Source organism: Rhea pennata, chromosome 12 (assembly GCF_028389875.1).
Source record: "Rhea pennata isolate bPtePen1 chromosome 12, bPtePen1.pri, whole genome shotgun sequence".
Taxonomy (NCBI): domain Eukaryota; kingdom Metazoa; phylum Chordata; class Aves; order Rheiformes; family Rheidae; genus Rhea; species Rhea pennata.
The window spans coordinates 12,901,059-12,925,957 of NC_084674.1; the positions used below are offsets into that span (position 1 = coordinate 12,901,059).

General features: G+C 50.9%; 1 protein-coding gene across 2 annotated transcripts in view; it reads right to left on the reverse strand.

The window, feature by feature from the left end:
- The window catches only part of PLXNA1 (plexin A1), a 161,873-nt gene that overhangs the window by 56,029 nt on the left and 80,945 nt on the right, over window positions 1–24,899 (reverse strand). For both annotated transcript variants that reach the window (XM_062585859.1, XM_062585860.1), the window contains exons 7-10: window positions 23,389–23,542; window positions 22,591–22,690; window positions 10,564–10,678; window positions 1,805–2,005 (exon numbers count right to left, since the gene is read on the reverse strand). In XM_062585859.1, coding sequence (XP_062441843.1) covers window positions 1,805–2,005; window positions 10,564–10,678; window positions 22,591–22,690; window positions 23,389–23,542 — 570 coding nt within the window. The remainder of the gene's footprint in view (window positions 1–1,804; window positions 2,006–10,563; window positions 10,679–22,590; window positions 22,691–23,388; window positions 23,543–24,899) is intronic.

Here is a 24,899-nt window from a genome sequence, read left to right on the forward strand (position 1 = left end):
CCTGCAAGTCAGACTACGAAGCATGAGCTCTGGGAGATGGATAAAATGGGATCCAGGGGCAGATCCACACGGTAAAGCACTGGTGAGGGAAGCAGTTAAAATTGGAGATTAAAACTGCAGACTGTCAGCCAAGTTAACTTGGCGGACAGACCTCACTGCAGCACTCAAACACACTTCTTTCCTGGACTCCCTGTCCCAAACTCAGGAACAAGACAACAAACTTTTGCTCACGCCACTCCGCAAGAACAGCTTCTTCCAGCAGACCTCTGCAGACCCCTCTCCAGTCCAGCATCTTTCTACTACAAGCCTCTGAACTGGAGCTTGCACTTTGCACTGCTGGGTATGTTACCATCCAGGGCAAGCACTGATCCACCTAAAATATTTCCACCACGGAGCCCAGCCATTCTGGACAAGAAGTATTTTTGCTGCTAATAAATGGCATGTTTTGCAGAGAAAGAGCCCTGGTAGCAAAGCAACCCTCCTGGCGGTAGCACAGAGGGCGTGAGGCAGAGGACTCGGGATGCTCTTCATGGCCAAATCCTCTGGACCCCAGGGGGGCCTGAGCACACAGGAGGAGGGAGGGAGCCAAGGCCAATCTTCAATGGCTTCTAAATGTCACTCATGCCACTGAAGGACAGGGGAGCAGGGACTGGCGCTGGTGTGAGGCTGCAAATGAGCTTTCACAGGGTGAGTGATCGAAAACAAATTTTAAAAGGATTAAATCAGAGGGAGAAGGGAGGGACTGTCTCCATGCAGATGAGGAAAGGTCGGTGCAGAGCCCAGTGGGGCAACCGAGGAGCTGAGCAACGCCGTTTCCCTAGAGCGGACGGCTATTAATACCTCAGATCTGTTTGCTCACAGGCTCGGCGCTTCCTGCACAGGATTCACCACGTGGCACGGGGCGCACACATGCACCTCGCAGAGGGGGCCACAAAACGCCTCCCTACTTAAGGGCTTAAGGACAAGGCAATAGCAGAGGGCAGAGCAGTCTGCAGGAGAGAGCTTAGCGGCAGAGCCGCGGGTACAGAGAGGCAGGAGCGCCGCGCCGCCGGGGCTGGGATGCAGAGCAGGCAGCCTCAGGGGGAATGACGCAGCCGTTGGCTGGAGCCCGGGACGGACGCAGCGCTGCACGACCCGACCGGAGGGAAAGCACTCGCTGTGCCGGGAGGCACGAGGGAACAGGTGTGAAAACAGCAGCGTGTGTGTGCAAAGCGGAACAACCAAGACGGTGCTGGCTTGTAAAGTGGGATCATTTGGCATTAGGGGAAACCAAGAGCAGGCAGGGAGGCAGAGGGGTGGGGGAGACAAGATTTTGCAATGTCCAGGCCAGATGGCTCTGGCCCAGGCAACTTTCTTCAGCTTTCAAAAGCAAATTTCTTTCGAAGTGCTCCTAAAGCCAGGAGGGTTCCCCTGGGGTAACGGCTGGTCCAGGGACTGAGGTGTTGATCCTGTCCAGAACGACCCTGTGCAGCAACCCCCTGCAGCTGGGAGCCAGTGAGCGAGCACTGAGTACAGGGGCAAAAAGGGGCTGGGAGATCTCCATGGGCCCCACAAGTACCCGAAATCTCCAGTACCTGCCCACCAAGTCATGCCAGAGGGAAACGAAACCCAGCTCTGCAGCAAGCCAGGGAGCCCAGCACTCCCGGGGCATGGCAGGAACGAGCAGCCTGGAAACGAAGTGCACGCTAAGCAGGGAAGCCCCACACAAGCTACTGCTGGAGATCCCAGCCGAATCAGCGAGGACAGGAGGTCCATGCGCCGTCCTACGGCACCCCTACCCGCCACAGGAGAGCTGCACACTCACCGAGGTGTTCTGGCACTGGATGCTGGTGCTGTTGAAGCGTAGGGCCGTGACGCGAGTGGTGCTGCCAGGGATGTGGAAGATGCACTCGTAGTTGCGCTGGCCGGATTGCGGCTGGGGCAGGTTCTTGGCTGTCAGGGTGATGGGTTTTACTACCCCCACAGGGATGTAGATCTGGGTGGAGGGTAGGATCTGGGGGCAGTCCTGCAAGAACAACAACGGGCAATCCATGAAGCAGAAAGACACTGAAACCTCCCCCCAGCACCAGAACACCTGGGAAAAGACCACAACAGGCAATCCGGAGCATAAACTTGAGCAAATCTTTGTGTGCAACCAACCCAGAGTCTCATGGCTGCAGTGGTCAAAGTACTGAGCACAGAAGAAGAGACCAAAGAGGGAACTGCCTACAGGGCCATTTGGTGTTTTTCTCAGCTCAGGTCAATCCAGAGACCTCCAGGTTGTAGGAAGTGGGGAGAAGAATCAGCTATACGATCTGCAACACATTAGCTGCAGGTTTGACTGGTAATGAGAGAGGTTTTAATACTGTTACTGCTGTCAGTAGGTTTCAGAGTTAACATCTACTGGGATATGCACTATCAGAATCATCTCAGACCTTCTGTGTCCTTCAGAGCCTCCATTTTCCCTAGTTCCAAATGGGTAGAAAAGCCTCCCACCCCCCACCCCCTTCTTTTTAAAAAAGGTGACATTCTGCAACGCCTTTCTGTGGCGAGATGCCGTTCTGCAGCAAACTTTGCAGAACAATAGCCTTCAGAAGTGCCCTCTGCTCCTACCTGTTTTCCCTGTCAGCCTGCTGCTTGGTCAAAGACACCCCTCTTGCTGCAGGCACTCAAAGCTCTGCCAAGCTGCCCCAATCCAAAAGCTCTTTGTAATCCTCCATCTCAAGAGCCCTCAGTGACAATCACATCCGAAACATGAGAGAAACCATGGCCACATGGCCAGTTAGAGGCAACATGCACCCAAACCAACCTGCTGAGATGTCTAAAGGCATCCCTGCAATTCCTGAAGATGACTTGCGTCATCCTACTGAACAAGTGACAGAGCTGGCTCCAGCTCTCCCAGCACAGCTGACCTAGAAAAGCCAGCTCAGCCCCTGCAAAAGGAGGAGTGGTGCCTCCTGCTTCAGGATCTGCATAAAGCTGCTTCTCACCAAGGGGAGCCCAGCCACGCGCCAGCCAGCTCTGCCTGCTGAGAAGCCACCAACACACCCCACGGAGAGCCCTGGGGCAGCAAGGGCACAGCCGCTCCTGCAAGGAGATGCTGAGCAGCATGGCCTCAGGAGCAAGGCAAGGCCACCGAGCCCCACAGCGGAGCTCAGACGCGCCTTGCCAGGCCCCCACGCTCCTCAGGGAAGGAGCCGTCAGGAGGGCAAAGCTCAGAGCTTTTTAATAGCTGCTGGTTCTGCGCTGCTCCTAGGGGAGCCCCCAAGCCTCAAGTGCAAAGAACACAAGGTGAGCACAGAAATAAATAAGCTCAGGCAGAAAAACAGCTCGAGGGCCCCCAAGGATGCCACCTTGGCAGCAATAGCCTGATGCAATCCCACGCCAGCCTTGCAGGGCCCAGCTGAGGTCTCTCACCTAAGGCAGCTACTCTTGGAAGTGTCGGCTGTAAGTAACAGCACAGGGGAAAAAACGTGTTTTTTTGAAACTACCACCACTCAGGGACCAGCAGCAGGGCCGGGGAAGGGTCATCCTCTCTCCGCAGCTGCCCCACTGCTCCCGTGCTGCTCCGTAAGACGGGCGCAGTAGGAGCCACAGGCAGCTCCTCCCCTGGCCGTGGCCAGCCTCACGCAGCCCAGGTACCTCCTTCACCTTACCCACATACCTCCCACATACCTTTTCTAAAGATTAGCCTCAATCATTCATTTTTCAGTTTTTTCTGGAAGAAAAAAACAGCCCTACTCCTCGCTGCTCCACAGACCAAATCCTAGGCTGGCCAAAATACTTCACTGCACTTACGGAACACCTGTTTTTTTCTGGGCAGCATTTAATCGAGAAGGGAGATGGTCTTTATCCCAGACTACAGGATTAATGTAATTATAAAATAACACATAGGAATGGGGGGGAAAAAAAAGCAGTTTCATTTAGTAAATACTGACATAAAACCCCAACTGGTTTTACTTTTTAAATTTCCTGTTCTTCTCAGCCTGTATTCCCCAAAGAGGCATATTTTTAAGGGAAGAAAACTATTTGTCCCCCAAACACACCAAAGAAAACGAAAGCAGAAAGGCGCGGCGGCGGCCGCGAGGGGCCAGGCAGCGGGCTTGCAGCGCCGCCTCTGCCACCGCCTGCGCGGCCCCCGCGGAGGAGCCACCCCCCCTCCGCAGCACGGGGCCGAGGGCGCCGACCCGCTTTTAGAAACCGCCCCGCGCGCCGGCTGCGGTTTATAATTAGCCGTCTCTGCTGCAGCGAGGCGGCGGGTCGCCCTCGGCTCCCGGCTCGGGACCGGAGCAGCGCTGCCAGCGGAGCCGTCCTTGCCTGCTCGATCCCTCCCTGCATTGCAGGGACACGCGGCGGGTGGCACGCGCTGTCCCCGCAGGGTACGCGCAGGCTCTGCGAGCACGAACTCTCCGCTCGCTCTCCAGCAGGACAAACACCACCGTTGCCTCATTCTTCCACAGCTGCTACTTTCAGCCTGCCCGGGGATTCAGGTAACCCCATCCTACCCTGGCTGCTCCCAAGGACCGCTCCACAGCCAAGATGTCCAACGCCGTCACTGCCCATGTCAGGCACCGTCACGGTGCCCAGCTCCCCGTGCCTGGATGGGACACCGGGCAGAGCCAGTCTGAGCAGCGGGCACGTGCTTGCCTCTCCCGCACGCGGGCCTGTTTCGCTGAGTAGCTGTTTGAGCCAGAGCTGAGTCCTCCTGCTATGTCACATGTCCTGCATCTGCTGGCAGAAGTGTCTCATCCAGCAAAAATTTCAGCCTGCTCCAAAACAGGAAGCACCTGGTGCTCATGGGCTCTCGCACAGGGCTCCCTCGGTCCCCACATTCCCTGCCGCAGGCCAGGGCGGCTGCGGCTCTCCCTCAAAACGCAGGGCTGGCAGAGGGGCATTTAGACAGCTCGCCACCCTAAAATCAATTCAAAGAGCAGACAAAATTTGCCCAGGCACCACCTGTCACTGAACTCCCTTGGAAACGCTCTGCACAGCCCACAAAGCTCCCCAATCCCTCAGTAAACACTGACTCGCTTCTCTGACCCAGCTCCCTGGATTGGGGAGTCATAAAATGATGGGATGAGCACAAAAGCAAGAACCCCCACCACCACCACCCTTCCAAACCTTGGAAATCTCAGATTTTCTCCCATTAAAACTGGATTTTTAGCTGGATAAAGATGCTTACAAGAGTGTCTAAATTTGCTCTGAGAGTTAAAGATTTAGTGCATACCATGATGTAATTGCAGTGGTTTTCTTTTCTCTAGCAGCTCCCAGCTACAGTTGCAAGGCTGCATCATCTGCAGAGAAGAGGATGAAGGCAGGCTGGGGCTGGGCTGGACTGGGGTCACAGGCAGCAAGGAGCCACAGGGTAGGACACACTCCATTTGCCCCGCTGCCTTGCCTGATTCCCCTCCGTCTCTCCCCCCTCGCTCTCTCTGGCTATTGCTTTCCCCCTGCCTCAGCTCCCACACTCTCTCCACTGCTCTCACCAGCTCTCCCTGCTCATGTTTGCTGCATTCCATCCCCCCCCAACTTGCAAACACCTCCATCCCCATGGCCACGTCCTTGAACAAGCTTCTCTGCTCAGCTCCATCTATCTTCCCTCTTCGCCTCCTGTCGCACTCCCCACTTTCACGAGTTTCTCTAAACAGGCGCTTTTCCTACTTTGTCTCTTTGCCAGTTGAGTCCAATTCTCTCCAGCAGGCTTTACCCCTTCACATATGAGGCAGGCCCCTGGCCACCAGGACAGAATACGGACAATCCACAGAGCTAGGCACAGGGACAATGGACCCTGGCTCCAGCTCAGCTGGGGTGCTTACCCCAAGGGTGCTTGCAGCTGCATGGGCCAGGACAGCAGCTTTGCGGTATTGCTGTACACAGCCCCGGGAACTGCGAAGGGCACTATGGACAGACTTCACTGGGCACTATGAAGAGTTATTCATCGACATCCCTTCTGCTCTAGCTGCCTACGCACCCTGAAGATCAGACTTCTTCCTAGCCAGGTCAAAGGGCAATCTTCTCTAAGGCCTTTGGGGTTCTCCACGAAGTCCTCTTGGTCTCACCAATTCTCATCAGTTGGGGAAACAAGGAGCAAACATGAACTGAACTCGCTTAGACTGAACAAATATGCTTAGTGCCTGCAGGAGGCCAGCCTTTCACTCTCCGTATCAGCAGACACCAGGGATTATCTCAGGAGAGCAGCTTTATGGTAAAGGAGAATTCAGTTTCAATTACTGAGCACATCCTCAGCCACCCCTAGGAACTGTGAGCGGGAACATTGGAACAGTAACACAAACACCAGCCACGCTCCCTTCTTCTAATGTGCTCATCAACCCTTTCGCACATCTCACTCCAAGAGAAAGCCACAGAGGACAAAGATCTCTGGGAATCTAAAGTAACCAAAGACTCCACAGTGCAAGGGTCTCAAGCCACAGCAGCTGGACAGCAGGGACATCCTTCCTGCTGCTGCCATTCCCAGGCACATTCAGATGAGCAGTGGCTCCTGTCCGCACCCTGTTCTGCATTTTTCCATCCACTGGAACAGACCTGGCACAAAAAGACACTTCTGCAGAGCTCAGTTATCCATGCACTTCCACAGTAATGTCCCAGGCATGCCCAGGACAGTGTTCTGGGTTGCCATTTGCGGTTTCCTGCAGAACACCTACTTTTCCACCTCCAGAAAGAACTGAGTAACTCTGCCTGTACTGCAGGTGCCAGTGGAAACCAGCAGATACAGAGTTAAGCATTAGTAGTAAGAGATTTCCATGCCTTTTCTGACCAATACCCACCACACTCAAACCAGCTGAAATGCAGACAGACCAAATTCTGCTTAAAATAACTACTAGAGTTAGACATCCTCCCACAGACAGGATCAGGCTGAACATCTACCATTAATTTGTCCAGTGGTGCCATGGTCTGGCACCAAGTAACCCCCACCCACTCGCTGGGCTCTGTGGGAGGTTTGGCTGCATTGCTCTGGTTTGGGAGTGTCCTCAGCACCAGGCCTGATGAGGAAAGGGCCATGATTTTTAACCCCAGTCTGAAAACACAGCCCACAGAAGCAGCTGGTCTGAGGGCATCTTGCCACTCCTGCCAGGAACTGCTGAGGCCACACCAAAGTGAAAACAAGCTGAGCCAGGCTCTCCAAACCTCAGGCCAGGCACCACTCCAAGTCCCACTGTGACCAAAAGGTCTGCCGGAGGACAGCTTGCCCATGCTTGGAAGTGACACAAGTTCACAAGCTCTGTCCTCTGGGAAAGGTGCATGCGTCTCAAAGATGACATGCCACTGGGTATAAGCAGAGGCTCTGTGGGGAAGGAGGAAGAGCTTCAGAAGTTTGCCCGCCATGCCCTCGGCAAGCAAGCACTACGGGAACAGGCATGCAGAAAAGCTGCAAGACACCTAGTGGTCTGGGAATCGCCAGCACTGAGCACTCTGTTTGCAGAAGTGATGTCAGAGCTGGCTGGAAATGCAACCTCAAGAACAGGGCTCCATGCTGCCTGGGACAGGCTGACTCCTCGCCAGATTTCTTCAGGGCACAAGCTGGGAGAAAACAGCTTTTTCTAATGTGCTCACATGACATAATTCCCCCTTGTACTGGGCTGCTGAGCTGGGTTCGTCCCGACCTGCACATCACACAGGCTGTCTGGGGCACAGTCAAGTGCCGATGAAAACAACGCCACCCCCTGTGCTTGGTAATACCCCAACGAAGGTGAGAGAACATGCCAGAACTTGGAATTTAGCTCTGTTTATGATGGAAGAGGCAGAGGAAAGCCATCACTGCTCTCTCGTATCCACAAGTCCAAGAGGATCAGCGCAGAGTGTGCTGACTTCAGCTGCAGTAGGGACATGGCACAACCCACACAGCTACATGCACGCAGGCTGTGCAGGGAGAGAAGGGGCTGTTTGACAAGCAGCGTCGCATTTTCAATGCTTGTCGCTGTGCAGAAATGGCAAGTGCCAACCCCACCTACCCACACACAAGAGCAATAGTCGGGCTTTTCCAGCTCTCCAGATGCACTTGGCTGAGAGAAGGCTTTGCTCAGCTCCATGCTCACAGCAACAATCACAGTGAGATCCCAGCCCAGCCGTATGCAGGACACCATCCACATCCTTTGCCCCTGAAGTCCATGGAGACACAGAACTGGGGAGCACCCAAGTATCAGACGGGCTGAGATTGTAAAGCTTGACTGTTCCCCCACAGACATAGCCAACTCCCCTCAGACAGACAGCAGGAACAGGCATTCTGGCTTTCCATGGCAAACAGGGAAAATCTGTAGGGCTCAGCCTTGTCACGTGCATTCCTTCCCTGGCACAAGAGTGATTGTGCTGCTGGTGGCTGGGTTCTGGCTGAGAAATAGCCCGGTTCTCAAGTCCCCTCCTGGAGGGCCCTAGCTCCTGGAATGATGAAAGAGGCAGGGGGAAAGAAGGGGGAAAAAATTAATTGTTCCCTGCTGGGAGTTTGACCTGTTTCAGTGAGGAGCCCAGAGCAGCTACAGAGATAGGAGTCAGAAGGGAAAAAGACACAGCCAAGAGGGAAGTGAAAAATACAGCTGAGGGCACCTCAGTCACAGAGGGATCCATCTAACTCTATGCACGTGCCAAGTGCAACAAAGAAACCTGGAGATACAGGGAGGACAGCACACAGGCAAACAGAAGCCCACAGGCCTCCACTGAGACAAAGGGAGACCTTAGAAGACACAAATTATAAAAGCTGAAGATTTACTCAGAGATGCAGTTACTGCTCCTCCTAAGCCAGGAAAGCCTTCTCTCAGAGCCAGCCAAACCAGCAAAGATCTTGAGGGACTTCTCAGCTGCTTGCCTTCACACATGATCTGTGAAATGGAGACAAACCCTTCTTGTTCTCCTTTGTTCTTGGGCCCCTGTCCTGGCTTGGGAGGCTGATATGATACAAGCTCTGTCAGAGCTCAGAGACCAACAAGCCTCTGAGAGGTTTTTCTGAGATGACTCGGACAAATGCTTTCTCCAGGACACACATTTGAACCATCCCCATGAAGACAGTACATGGCTTTGTTCCTGATGGCAAACATCAGGCAGTAGGGCCCTTTCCACTCAATCCTTTTACAGGCGACTGGAAACCAGGCTAAGCTCAGGTCTGTGATAAACAATCAGCCTTGTGCTCATGAAGACTCATTGTCTCCCAAATACTGCTAATTGCTCAAGCAAATGAAGAGGGAAGCAAAGGGGAAATGCCAGCACTGCCCCAGAGATACCTCAGGATGTCTTGTCATCTCAGTCCCCAAACAGGGAAACTTGCCTTGCTTTAAATCAGTGCGTCCATCAGACAAAAGCACCTCATCTAACACCAACTCCAGCTCATCAGTTGACCCAGAGGGGTCAGGAAGGACCTACTCATTTTTGCTTTGGCAGCCCAGACAAGGTAGGGTTGAGGGTATGTCATCCGGCTATAGCAAAGGTATATTTTGCTAGGCTCAAACCACTTTTACAGCAGGTGTTTCAACCTTTTACCTACTTCCTCAAGAAAGCATCTAGCAGAGCAAAATCCTGGTTCTACTGAAATCAACAGGAGTAGCACTCTTAAGGTTCCTCAAAGTTCATACCACATGTATATACCCCTCAACACTTCAACGAGAGAACTATTTCCCTCCAGCAAAGACTGTGAGTACTGACCAGCATGCTCAGGAGGGGCTTTTGCTGCTGGACACCAACCTGAGTCACCTTCCAGGAGTCTGGTGGGGAAGGGAATGAAAATCTCCTCCCCAAAACTCTCTTTTCAGGACCCAGATCAGCACAGGCTTTTTGCCAGACCTCTCCAAAATGAACCCAAACAGCATACTGTAGAGAGTACTGACTCCCTATATTGCATTCACCCCTACCCCCAGCAAACCACAGAGATCAAGAGCTGGGCTAACTCCTAGTCATCCTCCACTATAGACAGCAATAAAAGGAAGCCCTCAGAGAGCACAGCAAAGATTAAGGTCCCCCCTGTTTTAGCAGGGACTTTGAAGCCTCCTCAATGGGATGATGCAGGGAGGAAAATGGGGAGGGATACAGGCTGGCAAAGGAAGCACTGGCAACCTGGTTGCGATGGACCTACCACCCTGCAGCTCTTGCTCAAGAACTTGTACAGCATCTGCTCAGAAGCTCAGGCAGTGATGCTGGGGCAGGCTGGAAGGAAAGACCTCCTGCAAGGGCCCACTGAGAGACAGATCTCCCAGGTCAGTGGCACAGATCCTGCATAAGGTAAATCCCAACAAAAGTAATCCAAGTTTCTTAGCAGAGTAGTAGAAATAAGGTGTAGTCAAATGATTTGTTTTACAGTTTTAAACCTTTCCCTCTCTGAAAACTAGTTGTTCAGTAATGACAGTTCAAGCTTGCTCCCTTCAAAAATATTAAAGGGAAACAATTAAATGTCTTTGTTTTTCACTTCATTCAGCCTAAAGTGCTTTCTGACTTCAGCCCAAATTCCCAAGCAGTCTCCCCGCAATGGCTTGTCAATGAATACAGACTCTCCCCACTAGCATGCCATCCCAGCAGCTCTTTCCTCAACTCCTTCATTGCTTCCCAGGCAACCTTGGAGAGGAGACCCGGCTCAAGCCACCTTACCTCAGACATGTTGACGCGCCCTTCCAGGAAGGAGCAGTCAGCAGCATTGTGGGTGCAGATGTGGCGGTACTTGCACCAGTGGCAGGGGAAGGAGCCATTCACACAGGACAGGCAGCTGCAGAGAGAGCGAAGCAGGCAGCGTTAGGGTACCACGGGGCAGGAATGACCCCCCAAGGCCTTTCATAGACTGCCTTCTAGGTTGGTCACATACAGCAGCAGGCTGAGGGCTGTTCAAGCAACAGTTATCTGGATGGGAGCAGCCTGCTCTGCCCCCACCTCTGAGCATCCAGGACCACCATGCTTTACTCCCCAGGTTGCCCACAGCCATTATGGAGCCCACAGTGTTCCCATCTCCTCCTTCCCTTCGTGCCAGCCCAGCTGGCCATGCTCTTCCTCCTCTGGCCAGCATGGAGCTCACGCGTGGGCTGTGGCAGGGCTGCGTGACCCCCCCTATCTATTTGGCAAGCTGACCCCTTCCCTTCCCGCTCGCCCGCCCGCCTGCCTGAGAGAGGGCTCAGCTCTAGACTTTGGGAGCTTTATTTTGGTTTCATGAAAGGCAATTTTAGCAAGAGCAGGCAGAACAAGGGCTCTCCACTGCAGAGAAAAGGAGGAGAAAAAGCCAGATTAATGTACGCTCATTGAGAGGGAAATTATAATTGGCTAAAGGTTGGGTCAGATTAACATTTCAGGACTGTAGTGCCTTTCAGTTGCTCACAATACATTGTGTGTGACCTTCTCCCTCTGCCCCCCTCATCCACAGCCCCTCGCCGGCTGTGTGTGTGTTTGCTTCCCACCCCCTTTCTCTCCAGCCTGAAACATTTCTCTCTCTCTCTTAAGCCTCCTCTCTGGGCTCTTTGTGTTACATGCTCATGTGTACATATCCCGCTCTCCCCTCTGCAGCTCCTCAGGGCCTGAGCTCAGGCATGCTTTGATCCAGTGAGCCGCGCTCCTCTGCCTTGCAACCCCCCTGCCAGCGGCGCCCGGCAGCTCGGGTAGGGAACGAGCACTGCAGGCCAGACGCTTTTTCTGAGCAGTGGGGAGCAGCCCCTCCAGAGGGACCCACATGGGGAAAGGAGCCATGGGGCCAGCTCAGTCCATTGCTCCTTCCTCTTGCTGTTATCCTGGGACCTATCACAGTGAGCAGCACTCTGGCATCCTGGAGCCTTTCTCCAGCAGCCCAGGGCTCACATCCCTCCTTCCTGGCCACAACAGCAGCCTATGCCAGATAGAGGGCAAAAATGAGGCAAACTGAAGTTCAGGTTGCAGAAGACAAGTTATATGATAGTATTAATTGTTGCTCGTGCCACATAGCAAGCAGCCTGGGCAAAAATTGTCCCCATGATACTTCCTCTGCTTCACAACAAATAGTTCATAGAGGTGGGTAACTCTATAGCACATCAATCTCATTATGTGCTCATACCATCTAGGGCCAGATATCACCAGCTAGTACGGTTTGCCAGGCATTAAGCCCTGCCTGTACCAGGTAGTACCATCATTTAGCAGCACGCAGTTGAACCTGCCAAAGAATGTCCTCCCTCCTCCAGGCAGGGTCACATGAACTCACCAAATGCTCTCAAAGGCCACCTTAGCCCAAGCCCCAGGAGGTATCTCTGTCAGCAAGGGCAGATCATCCAGCCCCATCACCATGGAGCCCAAGCGCCAAGTCGGGCATGCAGCTTCGGAGGCCCTCACCCTCTGCAGAAGGGACTGACTGAACTGCGACACCAGAAGAGCTACTGCCAAGGAGGACTGAATCCTTTCCCGACATTGTCCCAAGATAGCAAAGCCCAGAATTAATGCAGCCAGGCTTCAAGGGGCAAGCCTGCAAAAGGCAGCGTGTCCTGTGAAACCAAGCCTGTCCTCCTGATTAGGACACAGGAAGAGCTACTGATGCAGGAGCTGCAAGGCAAGAGAAACAACTACCTTAGCTTAAAAACAAGACCAAAAAACCACATCAGCACTGCTCATCTCCCTAAAAGGCTTCTTCCTGCTCTCACTGATTTTACTAGGACCAGAACTGGGCCCAAAGCAATTATATTTAAAGACAAGGCCTTCTCCTAAACACAGCACCTGTGGGAGGCAGGAAGCCCTGTTCGGCCAGAACCCTCTTCTAAATCACCACACTACCGTTTTGCCTTTACCTTCATGAGAAATGACAAGGGAAACACAGTATCACAATATAAAGCACCAGAAAGACAACCTTCCTGAAAAGTGATTTCATCAGATGGAGGGACCTAGCATGCTGAATCCCTCGCCCGGCAGCAGACTTGTCACTTCAGAGGTGTGGGGAAGGCACAGGAGCAAGCCGCCGCGGCAGTCAGCTCAAGGTGCAGACAGCTTTGAGTGCAAATGCACACCTGGGGCTTTGCAGGGCCACAGCTCCCTGCCCTGGAGTTTCACACACCATTACATATACAGCAATAGCTTCTTAAATCCATGTGCACACACTAAGGAAATATTTAATTAAGCTGCTTGCAAAGGGGGCTGGAAGTCATTTCCATGTTTCGCTCACATTTTCACTTCCAAATGAACAGCCCTTTTAGCTTTACCCACAAATATGTTAATTGAGATGCTCCTTATGCAAATATATGCGATTTTATTTCAGCTGCAGAGATTCAACTTAAAAGCACAGCCATAGCCTCCTATCTCTGGTTGCTTTGATGGAGGGAGGTGTGGAGGGTGGGGGGAAGCAAGGACACAAACAAAGCAGCAGGATTGTTCCTACCCCCTATCCTCATGGCAAGGGCTCAAGCAGCAATGGGGAGGCAGACAAATCCAGGATATTGAGGCAATACGGCAGTGAAAGCATAGGTTAATCCTAGCGGAAGTACGGTAACCACAGAAAGGTCATTCAAAAGAGGAACACGTACAAGTCTCAGCAGGGTAAGTCCCCAGAGAAGTGCCGTCGCTGCGATGCAAGTCACTCATCATGGTATAACCAGAAATCCTCACATAAAATCAACCCTCAGCAAGCGCTGCACCTCAGGAGTTATTTTCTAGCCACAGGGTCTTTCAGGCTTTTAAAAAAAAAAAGACTCCTGAATCTCTCCTCTGCCATCACTTGAGGCATTTCAAAGCAGTTCAGATGAAGAATCTGACTTCAGCCTTGCCTTTGCCCAGGCCACTCACCAGCCCATGCACCTCAGCCCTGCAGTTTTTTGAGGTCAAAGACAAATCATATTTGGCTTTCAGGGCTGTCCTAAATGGAGAAGAAGGGTGCTGGATAAGGGTGTGATTGCAAGCCAATGGTCAGCTCTGTAAAAGAGGTGCTCCACTCATGCTGCCAGGTGAGCCTCCAGCATTTCTGAGGGTCTGCTTTGCCAATCAGCTTCTGTACTTTCTTGCTGGTCTCTTGGCAGCCTCTTCACTTACCGAACGAGATGCATATTCCTAATGTCTCTTAGGTTATCCTTCAAGTATCCACCATGCTAAGTGTATGGATCTCCACATCTTAATTCCCCTTCATGTTGCTTCTAACTTAACCAAGTCATTTTTGAAGCTATAGTCCTTGGAGATAGTTTTCACACTCTCATTTCAGCCTAAGCCTTCCATCTGCCGTAAGGTTGTCAAATGTAATTGTAAGTACACTCACTGCCACACAAGTCTCACGCCACAGCATCTTTTCTGCATTTAAAGTGTGTCTCAGTGAGCACAACCCAGCTGGCTAAAGACTCTGTAAAGTACCAAGGAAGTTAGTACCTAGGTGTTAATAAAATGGTTAAACCCCAGTTCTAATGTGCTTTGGTCCTGCTGCCTTGGGCATGGGTGATTTAACATTGCTCCCCCTGTGAGCTCCCTGAAGGACTGTCAAAACTCAGGAGTCCTGGAGAAAAAGACAGGAGCTCTTCCCTTTGTTCCCAGCCAGCAACTCTTTCCCTAAAGGCACCAGACTGTGATGAAGCAGTGCTATCATGCACCATGCCAAACACAGACACGTGATTGCAATTGTGCCCCCTCTCTATGTGCCATCCTTACTAGTGGAGGAGCAAACAGCTCTGAAATGTAAATATTGCTGATTAGGCTCTAAGCTAACACCCCCTCTCCCAGGAGCACAGGAGCTTCGAGACTCTCTTAAGGCTCTTTCTACAGCCACCTCACTTTGTGGTCTGCAAGTTTTGCTTTATAGCTTCAAGAAGCAGGCAAACTGACTGTCTTGTTTAAGGGAACGGAAAACTGATTTGATCAGGAGACACATCTTCCAGCAAGAGGCATCGGGTTGAACAAGTTCCTGCAAATAGGTCTAATCGGATCCCTGCTGAAAAAGAAGAGGCAGAGCTCTCCGGCATGCTTCAGAGCCAGGCACGTCTGCTCAAGGTCAGGCTCTATGGAGTGGTTGGGGTTGTATCCCCAGCGTGTCCATTTGTCATTGCTGTCTGTTCCCAACACAGGAGCAGGTTGCTCGGCAGCATGATGCCATCTGTGCTGTCTCTCTCCTTCCCACGGTCAGGCACTTTTCCCTCATCACTTCTTGCCTAAGCAGCTTTCATCACTCCTGATGATTAGAGGGAGTCTCTCCTTCATGTGTTGAAGTCCCCCTCCCTGAAACATACTGGGAATGCAAGGAGCCCAGCCAGGCAAAAAAACCTGATACTGGAGGTGCAGTGCAGACATGAACCCATAACTTGCTCCCCAGACATCTCTATTGCCTTCTCCACCGTGAGCCCTTCCAGGTGCCACACAACCAGACACTAAGCCAGCAAGGAGTTCAGGCTGGGCAAAAGGAAGCATTAGATCCACCAGCTATATGTGTACAAGAGTGATGAGAGCCTCAGACAAGGATTTCATCACTCTGCACAGAGTTGTCCATACCACATCAAGCCCACGCTTGCTGGAACCTCACCTAAAAAGAGCAGATAGTCCTGCAGGCCACAGCAGCAGCTCCCCACTCAGCTGGAAGGGGCACGGGCAACCACTGAGTAGCATGGGGACAACATTAGAACCTCCCCACACCTTCCACAGTTGCCCCCCAAAGCCACTACAAGCTTAGTGCTGCTTCCTTCATTTCAAAACCAATTACAAACTTGCTCACAGCTGAGGTCCTCCTAGATGAACACCTAACACAGATGCACAAAACCAACAGTAGAAAGGGGGAGACAAGACAACAGAGGGGCATTTAGCAGCACATTAAGAACATCTCTGGTATCTGGTTAACAGGCTGGTCACTGCAGAATAAGCCCAGACCTGCCGGGGTGGCTTCAGAGGACCTTTTCCTCAAAGTACCCTTAGGCAGGTGAGCAGAAGACAACTCTAATAACCCCAGTAATATTGCTACTATTTCCATGTCTGATCCAAAGCATGGGAAGCTAGTAGGACTCCACATCCAAGCTCATTCCTCATTCACCTTCCCTTGCTCTTAGCCTCAGGCATGCCATGCATGCCTTGCTATTACATCGGCATTCGCACGGTCTGGAAAACAAGTCAGTTCGCTTCTCTTATCTCCGGCTTGAAAGAGCTGAGAGCTCTTCAGCGCTTGGAGCGCAGAGAGGGGAAGGCAGAAAGCAAAACAGGCATCCACAGGGGTGAGATAAGCCTGAGCAAGCAAACAAGAGAGGGAGGGAGAGAGGGGAAAGAGAGGAGTGGGTGACTAAAGGTGAGCTCCCACTGCCTCCATCCTCTCCCTAAGCTGCCTTCGAAGAACAAACAAGGTAGGAGAATAATCTATGTATTCAACATAACTACTGTGGGCTGGGACATGGAAATGTGAGCGTTGTACGCGCATGCACACACACACGCACGCTGGGGCTCTTAGCCTGGAGCAATGCCTTTCTGGAGGAAGGACACAGAGTAAACCACAGGGAGGAGAAAAGGGGGCAAGTTCATCGGCATCAAGTGCAGAACAAGGGAAGCTCATTGAGAAGGGAATTTATAAACAATGCTGATGGAAACAGCATCTGCGTACACACACCACAGACAGCCTAAAAGCTCCCAAACTGCTCCTCAGACCTTCTCTTGGCAAGGAAGAGACATCCTTAGTGAATATTCTGCTCCGTCATAGCCTGCATCTGGAACAGCAGCTGGAAGGGGTGAAAGGCTGAATGGCAGCAATTTAGGCTTTATATCAATCTATTTGACCCTGAAAAGGGGGATAAAAGGAGGCAGAAATCCTGAAGGGTGACAGCAATGGGCAGCCAGTGCCCCACACACACACACATCTACAGGCAGACCACAGCCACATGCTGGTGGCAACCCTGCTCCTCCTGAGCAGGACATGAGGTGGACCCCAAATCTAGGAAAGCTATCACAGTGGGAGACCAGCTGTCATCTCCTTTCATCCCACCCTCTCTGCCCATCTCAAGCCACCAAGTTTCTGCGCTCCCTTTCCTGCTAGCCCAAAGATTTTCCATCTGTGTTGTGCTGACCTTCACCAACGGCCTTTCTCCCAGAAGTATGTGTGGGGCATGCTAGAGCCACTGCAGGGTGGGTTCAGGGTAGCCCAACGTCACATTCTGATTAGAAGGTGCAGAATCAGTCCCTGATTTTTAAGATCTCCAGGAACAAATAATTCCCCTTGCACATCCGAAGCTGAGTGAAACACAAAACCAGACTGTATCAGCTCTCCCAGCAGATAACAAATGTGACACAAAACTGGTTATCCTGAGTGATCTCTGTTGCTGTCCTACAGGATTTTCTGCCTGCCCTAGCCTAGGAGTATGCACAGATCTGCTACTGCCTCACAGCTCAGAGGTGGCTACTCAGATGCACTTACTCAACTGCTTGCAGCCATCTGTCCACGCCTTCAAAAAGAAAGCACCAAGCACATCTGTAAGAATCAGGAAATTAGTAACACTGGGCCTGCAGAGAAGCAACCAGGCTGTGTGTAATCAGCTGCTGATCCCACCGCAGGCAGCATGCAGAGGCATAGACACAGCTAGCCAGCAAGGCTGCAAGTCTTCAGTGAGAAGCAGTGCGGAGTGAGGACTGGTACTGTCCCACCGCCTTCAAGGAGGCCTTGAGACACACTCTCTGAACGCTGGGAGCACTGCAGCCAGCAGGCTCTGCAGTGATTCACACACCAGCGAGGAGCCCGGACCCATCTTCCTTCACACAGCCACACTGCTCCCCCAGCCCCTGGGCAATGCATTAAAATCCCATTTGCCTAATGGAGACTTATACCAAAAGCCTGTGAGACAGGGCTGCTCTATTCAAACATAGCTGTGCTCACATCTCTTCAGTCAGGGTGAGAGCCACTGGCATTCTTCCCCATTGCTCTGGTCTTTACAGCACCCTCAAGAAATTCAACATCCCATCGCTGATGGAACCTGGGTGTCACAACTGTCACTGGGGTGAGGCAGAACTACAAGGTCTCCTCCTCACCCCTCTCCAGCCCCTTCCCAGGAGTCTTTCCATATTGGCATAAAACCAAAAAGATAGACTACAACAGGAGTTAGGCAGAGTTTCCAGAGGGGAAATCCAGACAGCAAACATGGAATTACCGGGAACAAATACGCTATGGTTGTCCTTGGAAACAGCTGGTGTCAGTCTCTGCTGGAGACAGCAGGCTGGACAAGGACGCTCTGAACTATTTCCACATCTCAGTGCGCACTCCCTCCAAGATCCTCCAGCTTTCACAGCTGGTATCCCCACCCCTGCAACAGAGCTGTGATGTTCCAGTCCCAAGGAATTCCCCTTCCTGAAGCACTCCTCCAGCCTCCGCTTCCAGGCTCTCCATCTCTCTCTGGATTTCCTGGCTTGTTTGCAAGGCTGATTTTGCACTCATCTACCTTGCCAGCAATCGCAGGCTCTACCAGAGTCACTCAGGGAGCCCGGCATTATGTCTTTATCTTTAAAGGGTACTTATTTCCTAGAGAATGCTTTGAAGAGGGAGTTTAATGCTTACAAAAATGACTTCAACATCTGCTCATGCAGCTTCTGGACACAGGCTGATTCATTAGGTTATCAAAGCCTCAGAGTGGTCTTTAAAAGCGTGTGCTTGATCAATGCGCCATAGGCAACCCCCAAGGGAATCCATACTGGTCTCTGCCATGGGGTTTCCTATTATGTCCTCCATCACAGAAAGCAGAGCCTACATCCCGGATCTGATGACCAGCCCACACTTCCAGCTCTGCTCCCAGCCCCAGGGGCTCACAGTTTTCCTTGGCCACTCAACACCCATGTCCTTCTCTGCAAGGGATCCATTATTCTGCATCAAACTCCAGGTTTTCACTCCTTTGTTCAATGCACCTTGGATGGCTCTCCCAGAAACACCTCCTCCCCAGTACACAAACCTTCAGGAGAAAGATGCCAGAAAGCACAGCCTGCAAATGTCCACTTGAGCCCCACAAGAGTCTTGAGGCTGACAGGGACGTGGTACTTGGATGCAACCCCTAGAAAGCTATCCAAGTGACTTGGAGCAGAAGGAAAACTGCTGCCACACAAGCGGCTGGTCTTCCTTCTGCACACCATGTGGGTGCACACGCTACTAACATCTCCAAGAGGCCGTGGTGTTGCATCAAACACTCCTTAGTTAATGAGTTGTTAACAGTGGTCTCAGGGCAGCTCCAACACACACTGCTTCATATTGACCTGCCTGCCCTTAACAAAAAGTCCCCTGCTAAGAAATTCAGATGTACCTGATCCCTTCCTGGTCAGTCCCTGCTGACCTGTGCACATCCACAGCATACAGACCAAGCATTTGCGCTGGTCTCCCTCAACCCCTTGCGCTCCTCTCGGTTTAGCGAGCGGCCACCCAGTTTATCTTGCTGCAACTTTTTCAAAGAATAGAGCAGCTTTTTCCCAGCCAGTCTACTAGACACCACAGGCCTGACCTTGAAAAATAAGCTGTGGGACAACCTTGTCAACAGTCAACACCAGTTTGGCCAGAACTAGCTAATCTGTACTGAGACATGCAAAAAGGGCTCTGGTATTTAGTATTACAGTGACTCCTCTCCAAAAAGCAGAACGAAGAACAGAGTCACTCTGAGACTCTGTTACAGTTTTTCCTTCTTAAAGCAGCATGGCCAATATTGACAAGGTCTAAACAGCTTAACTCACTGGGCTTTTATAAAACACCGTTTTAACTCCATCCTCAAACCATCTTGTGTTTACTAGCAGGCCTCTGAAGTCTTTTGAAATTCCTGTCTGCTAACTGGAACAAGGTGACACATTGCTTCCAAAAAAGGTGCTATTACACATATTCCCCACCTGTCTCCTTCTCTGTATCTCTGCCTTCCTACAGGCTGCAGCAGGAATCAGGTGCAAGGCACGTCCTCTCTACAGTTAACAGAAAGTGATTTGTTTTCATCATAAACAAATCTCGCTCATTTTTCAATCATGGCAAGCTCTGCCTCTCTGCTCACTCTTTTAATCCAGTAAAGCTAGAAGCAAGGCACTGCTTCATTTCACTTGGTCATCCAGAGCTGCTAGAGCAGCACTCCTGGTAGCTCTGCTGTCCAGCAGTTCCCAGGCAGCCTCGGGGCTGCTCTGCAGCACTGGTTTTCAGATGCACTAGTTTTCTCCATGCCACCAAACCTTAGCACACCCTCTCCGTGTTGCTACGTCATTTGCAGAGGCATTGCACCTTTTCTGTGTCACCTACAGATCACCTATGGAGACATATCAGCCACGGTCACAAAGGGCCACGTTGCTTTGTGACGAGTGAGAGGCCATGTCCCATCACGCTGGGTGGCAATGCAGAGCACTGCAATAACAGAAGGGAAAAAAAGAGGGATTTAAGGGATTTACCTGTAAGATACTCCCTTGGCCTGCTCCCCCATATTACCTTCAGAAGCCAAGCATATGGGCAATGCAACTCTCTTTATACACTATGTAAATGGTAGAGCTGTCTTGCGTTCCCTGGAGTTACTCCAGCTTACACCAATGGAAGAGTTGGTTTACGATTCTTTTATCTTTCCATAATGACTTGAAAATCTCTCCTAAACATTTTGTCTTCAGCTGAGAAATGATTTAATACACAGGCCCCTTGCTCCCAACCTAAACAAAGCTGCCCAAATATAAAAACAAAGCATTATGCATGGCGATCGGAGAACTCCACAGGAAAAACATTAGCCTCGTGGAAAAGCGTATTGTTCCTAATACAGAATTTATCAGGCTGACTTATAGATTTTCTTCCGCAAAATATGAAACCTGGATCTGAAAGGCTATTAACTCCAAAGAGATCCATTAAAGACGCCTGCCTGCAAATGGTATTTAGAAGTATTGCATCATACCAGATATTGTCATATTCTTTGGCTATGAATTGATTGCAGGTCACAAAGTTAAAACTGCCTCCAAATATTAAAATCCTTGACGTAAAGAAAATAATAATAATGTTCAACAGCCTAGAACATGGACTTTTCTATCAGCTCCAACCGGAGCCCATAAATATTAATGCATCCATAATTAGCCTTTTTAAATAATGCATCCAAAATTAAACATCAACGCAGTAATAAATCAGTCAGGGCTCTTTGTTGTAGGTTTGTTTGGGGTGGGGGGGGGGTGCTCATATATGAAGCACGTAAAATAAAATGCCAAATCCCTCACCAGCTCTTCCCGCTGGACCCAAATGATGTGGCCCTGATTGGACTATACCTGACGCTATTTGTACTTAAAAGTCTTGTTTCTTTCATTTAGAAAAATAGAAGTCACACTGGCTTTTTGATTTGCAAAGCAATGACATGCAGCCTTCCCAAGCCAAAGCTGAGCTGGTGTTATCAAAACCACACAACGTGAAGGGAGACAAAGCTCATCTTGTGAGTCAAGGTGAGTGAGAAAGTCAAGTTTGCAAACTCCTTCCCTCTCTCCTCGCCCTCACAGATCTCCCCAGAGCAAAGATCTGCCCCCTGCACAAGGAGCAGGCAGAGCAGACATCCCAGGGCTGGGAGGGATGCCCCCTGGTGCAAACAGTCTGCAGGGGCCATTCCTTCCTTAAGCCATTGGAGGCCTGCCTGCTCTCCAGGCTTCACATTCCCAAGTCTGCCTTTTGCAGGCAGACTGCTCCTCGTCAGGCACGCGAACGAAAGCCCTTTGGGCTCTCCTTGGACGCATCCCCTTCGGCACTGCAGGCAGAGTGTTGGCTGCAGGTGCCCAAGCTGTTCCCTGATCAAAGCACTAAATACAGCTTGTTCGCTGAACATGCTTTGAAGAAGCCATCTGTAGCAGAGCCCCAGCAAACCCCCTGAGCCAAGCTAGATTCTTTGTAAGAAGCTGCCCAAAAGAGATCATTCTACATTTGCTTATCTGAAATTACTGATTAGCCAGAGCGTCACCATCCGTGGGAGGCTTCTGGCAGGGTCACAGAATCGCTCACATTCCTGAGCTAAAGTGTCTTTGCCCAAACACACCCCGGCATCTCCTCTAAAGTTTCCACACTGTATCTGTCTCTTTGCTGTTCAAACCCACTGTCCACAGCCCCTAATCTGGAGCTAGCTACTAGGGGCTTTAGACATTGTGCGTAAGACAGCACATCAATAATCCATACCTCTTCTATTTTTACCATGTTCATATCTTAAGCTGCCTAAAAACCCATAGGTAGATTTCAAGGCAGTCTGACAAGAAAGCAAATTTATAATTACTTCTGCTTAGGAAATTCTTGGGTATATGCCCCACAACATGCAGTATGTTCCATTCGGTGTTGCTATAATTTTCCAGCTTGCACTCCAGCAAGCTTGGGAAGTGAGTACCTTCATAGGAAAACACAAGCTCTCCTTACTTTTGCATAGCCAAGTCACTCCTCTTAACAAGTTTCCAGGAATAAGATGCTCAGCATTTTCAGTTACATGGATTGCTAGAGTCTGCAATGCAGTAAATTCCCTGTTTCTTCCAAAGCTTTTCCAAACAAAGTCCATTACAAGTGAGACTCTGCCTTGATGTTACATGTTCCCATGTGCCCAAATGCAGCTGTGGTCTCTCTGATCACTGTCCCAGTTTACAGAGTAAAAGGAGGAGGTTTCTCACTGCAAACCCCACTATCTGGACTCTGCTTTCCTCTTACAGTATCAACAGCTTCGAAGCTGAGATCTCTCTCTCCAAGTCTCATGTAGCCCAACCAACCTCTCCCCAGAGCGTGCTCATGAAGCCCAGGGCACTTACGACTGATGGACGCTGCAGTTGTAGAAAACAAAATCCACAGAGGCAAACTTCTTCCCCGTCTCCTTGGATTTCAGATAGAGTTTCACCACCCGCTTGTCCCCTGGGAGACAGCAAGGCAGAAACAGGCATCAAAATGGGCACAATGTTCAGCCCAGCACTTAGCCCACAGCCCATTATGGGCTGGAGGCAGCTGGGCAACAAACTCCATCCACCCCAGTTAACTAACAAAATCCCCCAGATCAAGGAACGAAAAGAGCGAGGGTCCCATACCGATCCAGCTGCCGAACAGGTCAGCAGAGCCCAGGCACAGCACTATGCCCCTTTTGCCTACTACAATGTGCTGACAGGGAGGTAGGTGCTTCAGGTTGTGCTAGCAGCATTGAAGGGAGCTGAACAGTTTTGGGGACAGCAGAGTACCCTAGAGCCCCTCGAAAAACCTACATCTACCTGGCAATGGTCTGTAGGTGGGAAACAAGGTCAGGTGCCTCAGGGTGTACAGGACCAGCACATGGACCATTAGCAAGAAACTGCACTGACAGCATGGGAGAGGGCGAGGGCAGATCAAAGACAAGCATCAGTCCCCAACGAGCAGCAGCATGGTTTTCCTCCCATATCCCAAGAACCTGTCTTCATTTTTGCTCTGAAGCTGAGGGTTGCTGCTGTCACAGAAAGACTGTCAGATCCCTCTCCCAGTCCTCCTCTGCGTCTGGCTACTGGGGCAACAATTGGGGCAACAATCAGGGCAAGGTTTGCCTTGGGCTCTGTTTAGCTCCCAGGGCACAAACAACGCAGGCTCACCACGGCCCCTGGTGATGGGGATGACGTCCTTGGCAGAGGGAGAGCTGCAGTAGATCTTCCCATCTTCGATGCGACTCTCCGACTCAGTGAAGTCCTCAAAGGAGCAGTTAACTCCGGCTGAGAGGTCTGGGACATTCCAGGCCTCCAGAACCAGCTGGGGAGAGAGGCAAAAGCATCACAGAGGGAACCAGCAAACAGCAGAGACTTCTTAGCGTCCAACAGGAGCCACTCCAGCGAGGAGAGAAGCTCAGGGCTACATTCTACCTCCATCACCCATACCTAGCAAGGGGGACCTGCTGCAGGCTAAAAGCAAGCACCATCCACATCCATGAACTCCCAGCTCAAGGAGGGAATACAGATTTAAACAGGTTAAACACCAAATGAATCACTACCTTACATCCTCTGCCCTCTCCTGCACCACAAACCATTACATCTCACCTCTCTACAAAGAGCAAGCACAGTGTTTGGTGAGGGAATATTTTAGAGAAAGGCATCCACTTCTGCAGACATCGAGAGGGGAGGAATTCACCTCTTCCTTTGCAAATTCATTCTAAGGGTCAGCAGTTCTCCCTTTACAAAATGCGTGCCTTATTTCTAATTTGAATTTGTCTCAGCTTCCAGCCATTAGTTCTTGTTATGCCTTTCCTTGAGAGATTAAAAAGCCCTTTAGTCCCTGATATTTGCTCCTTGTAAAGGCACTTATACTCTGTAATCAAGTCACCCCTTAATCTTCTTTTTGATAAGCTAAGCAGATTGAGCTCTGGAAGTCTCTCACTGGAAAGCATTTTCTCCAGCCTTCAACTCATTTACATGATGTTTACAGGAGGTTTGCCGCCTCCTCCTTTAAAAGGTGGACTCCAAGCCCGAGTGCAGTGTCCCAGCGTCAATCATATCAGACCTCTGTGCCATACCCTGCTATCAGTCATGCAAATAATCACAGATAGAGAAAAAAAAGCCTCCCAACTCACAGCTCCACCCAAAGAGCATTAGGAGCCCTTTCGGACAGACAGGGCATCAAATGGAGGGCTCGTGCCCCAGTTACAGCCAGGGAGCTCTTCCAGAGCCACCACTTCCTAGAGCATCTGGGAGCCTGTCTTCTTCCCAGATGTTTAACTCCATGCTTGGCAATATTAAGACTCGCTCTCTGGTAAACTAGTCCCACTCGAACCCAATTGCTCCATATAGCAATCTCATCCTCACAGCTATGTGCCACCCCGCCAGTCTCAGCATCCTCTGCATATCTCAGCAGCAGCAATTTCACATTTATTTCCATATTACCAATGAAAATGTTAAGGGGAAGTTGCACTGCACTCCAGTCCCTGCAGAAGCACTTTCAAAATATTTCTATTCAGTGACAATTCCCCTCTGACAACTACTTTTTGAGATCTGTCACAGAGCCAGGTCTTAATCCACTTAAGACATGCTTTATCAATATTGTATAATGCTAATTTTTAATCAGAATGTTGTGTTGTACCAAGTCAAATGCCTTGTAAAAGTCTAGAGACATCACA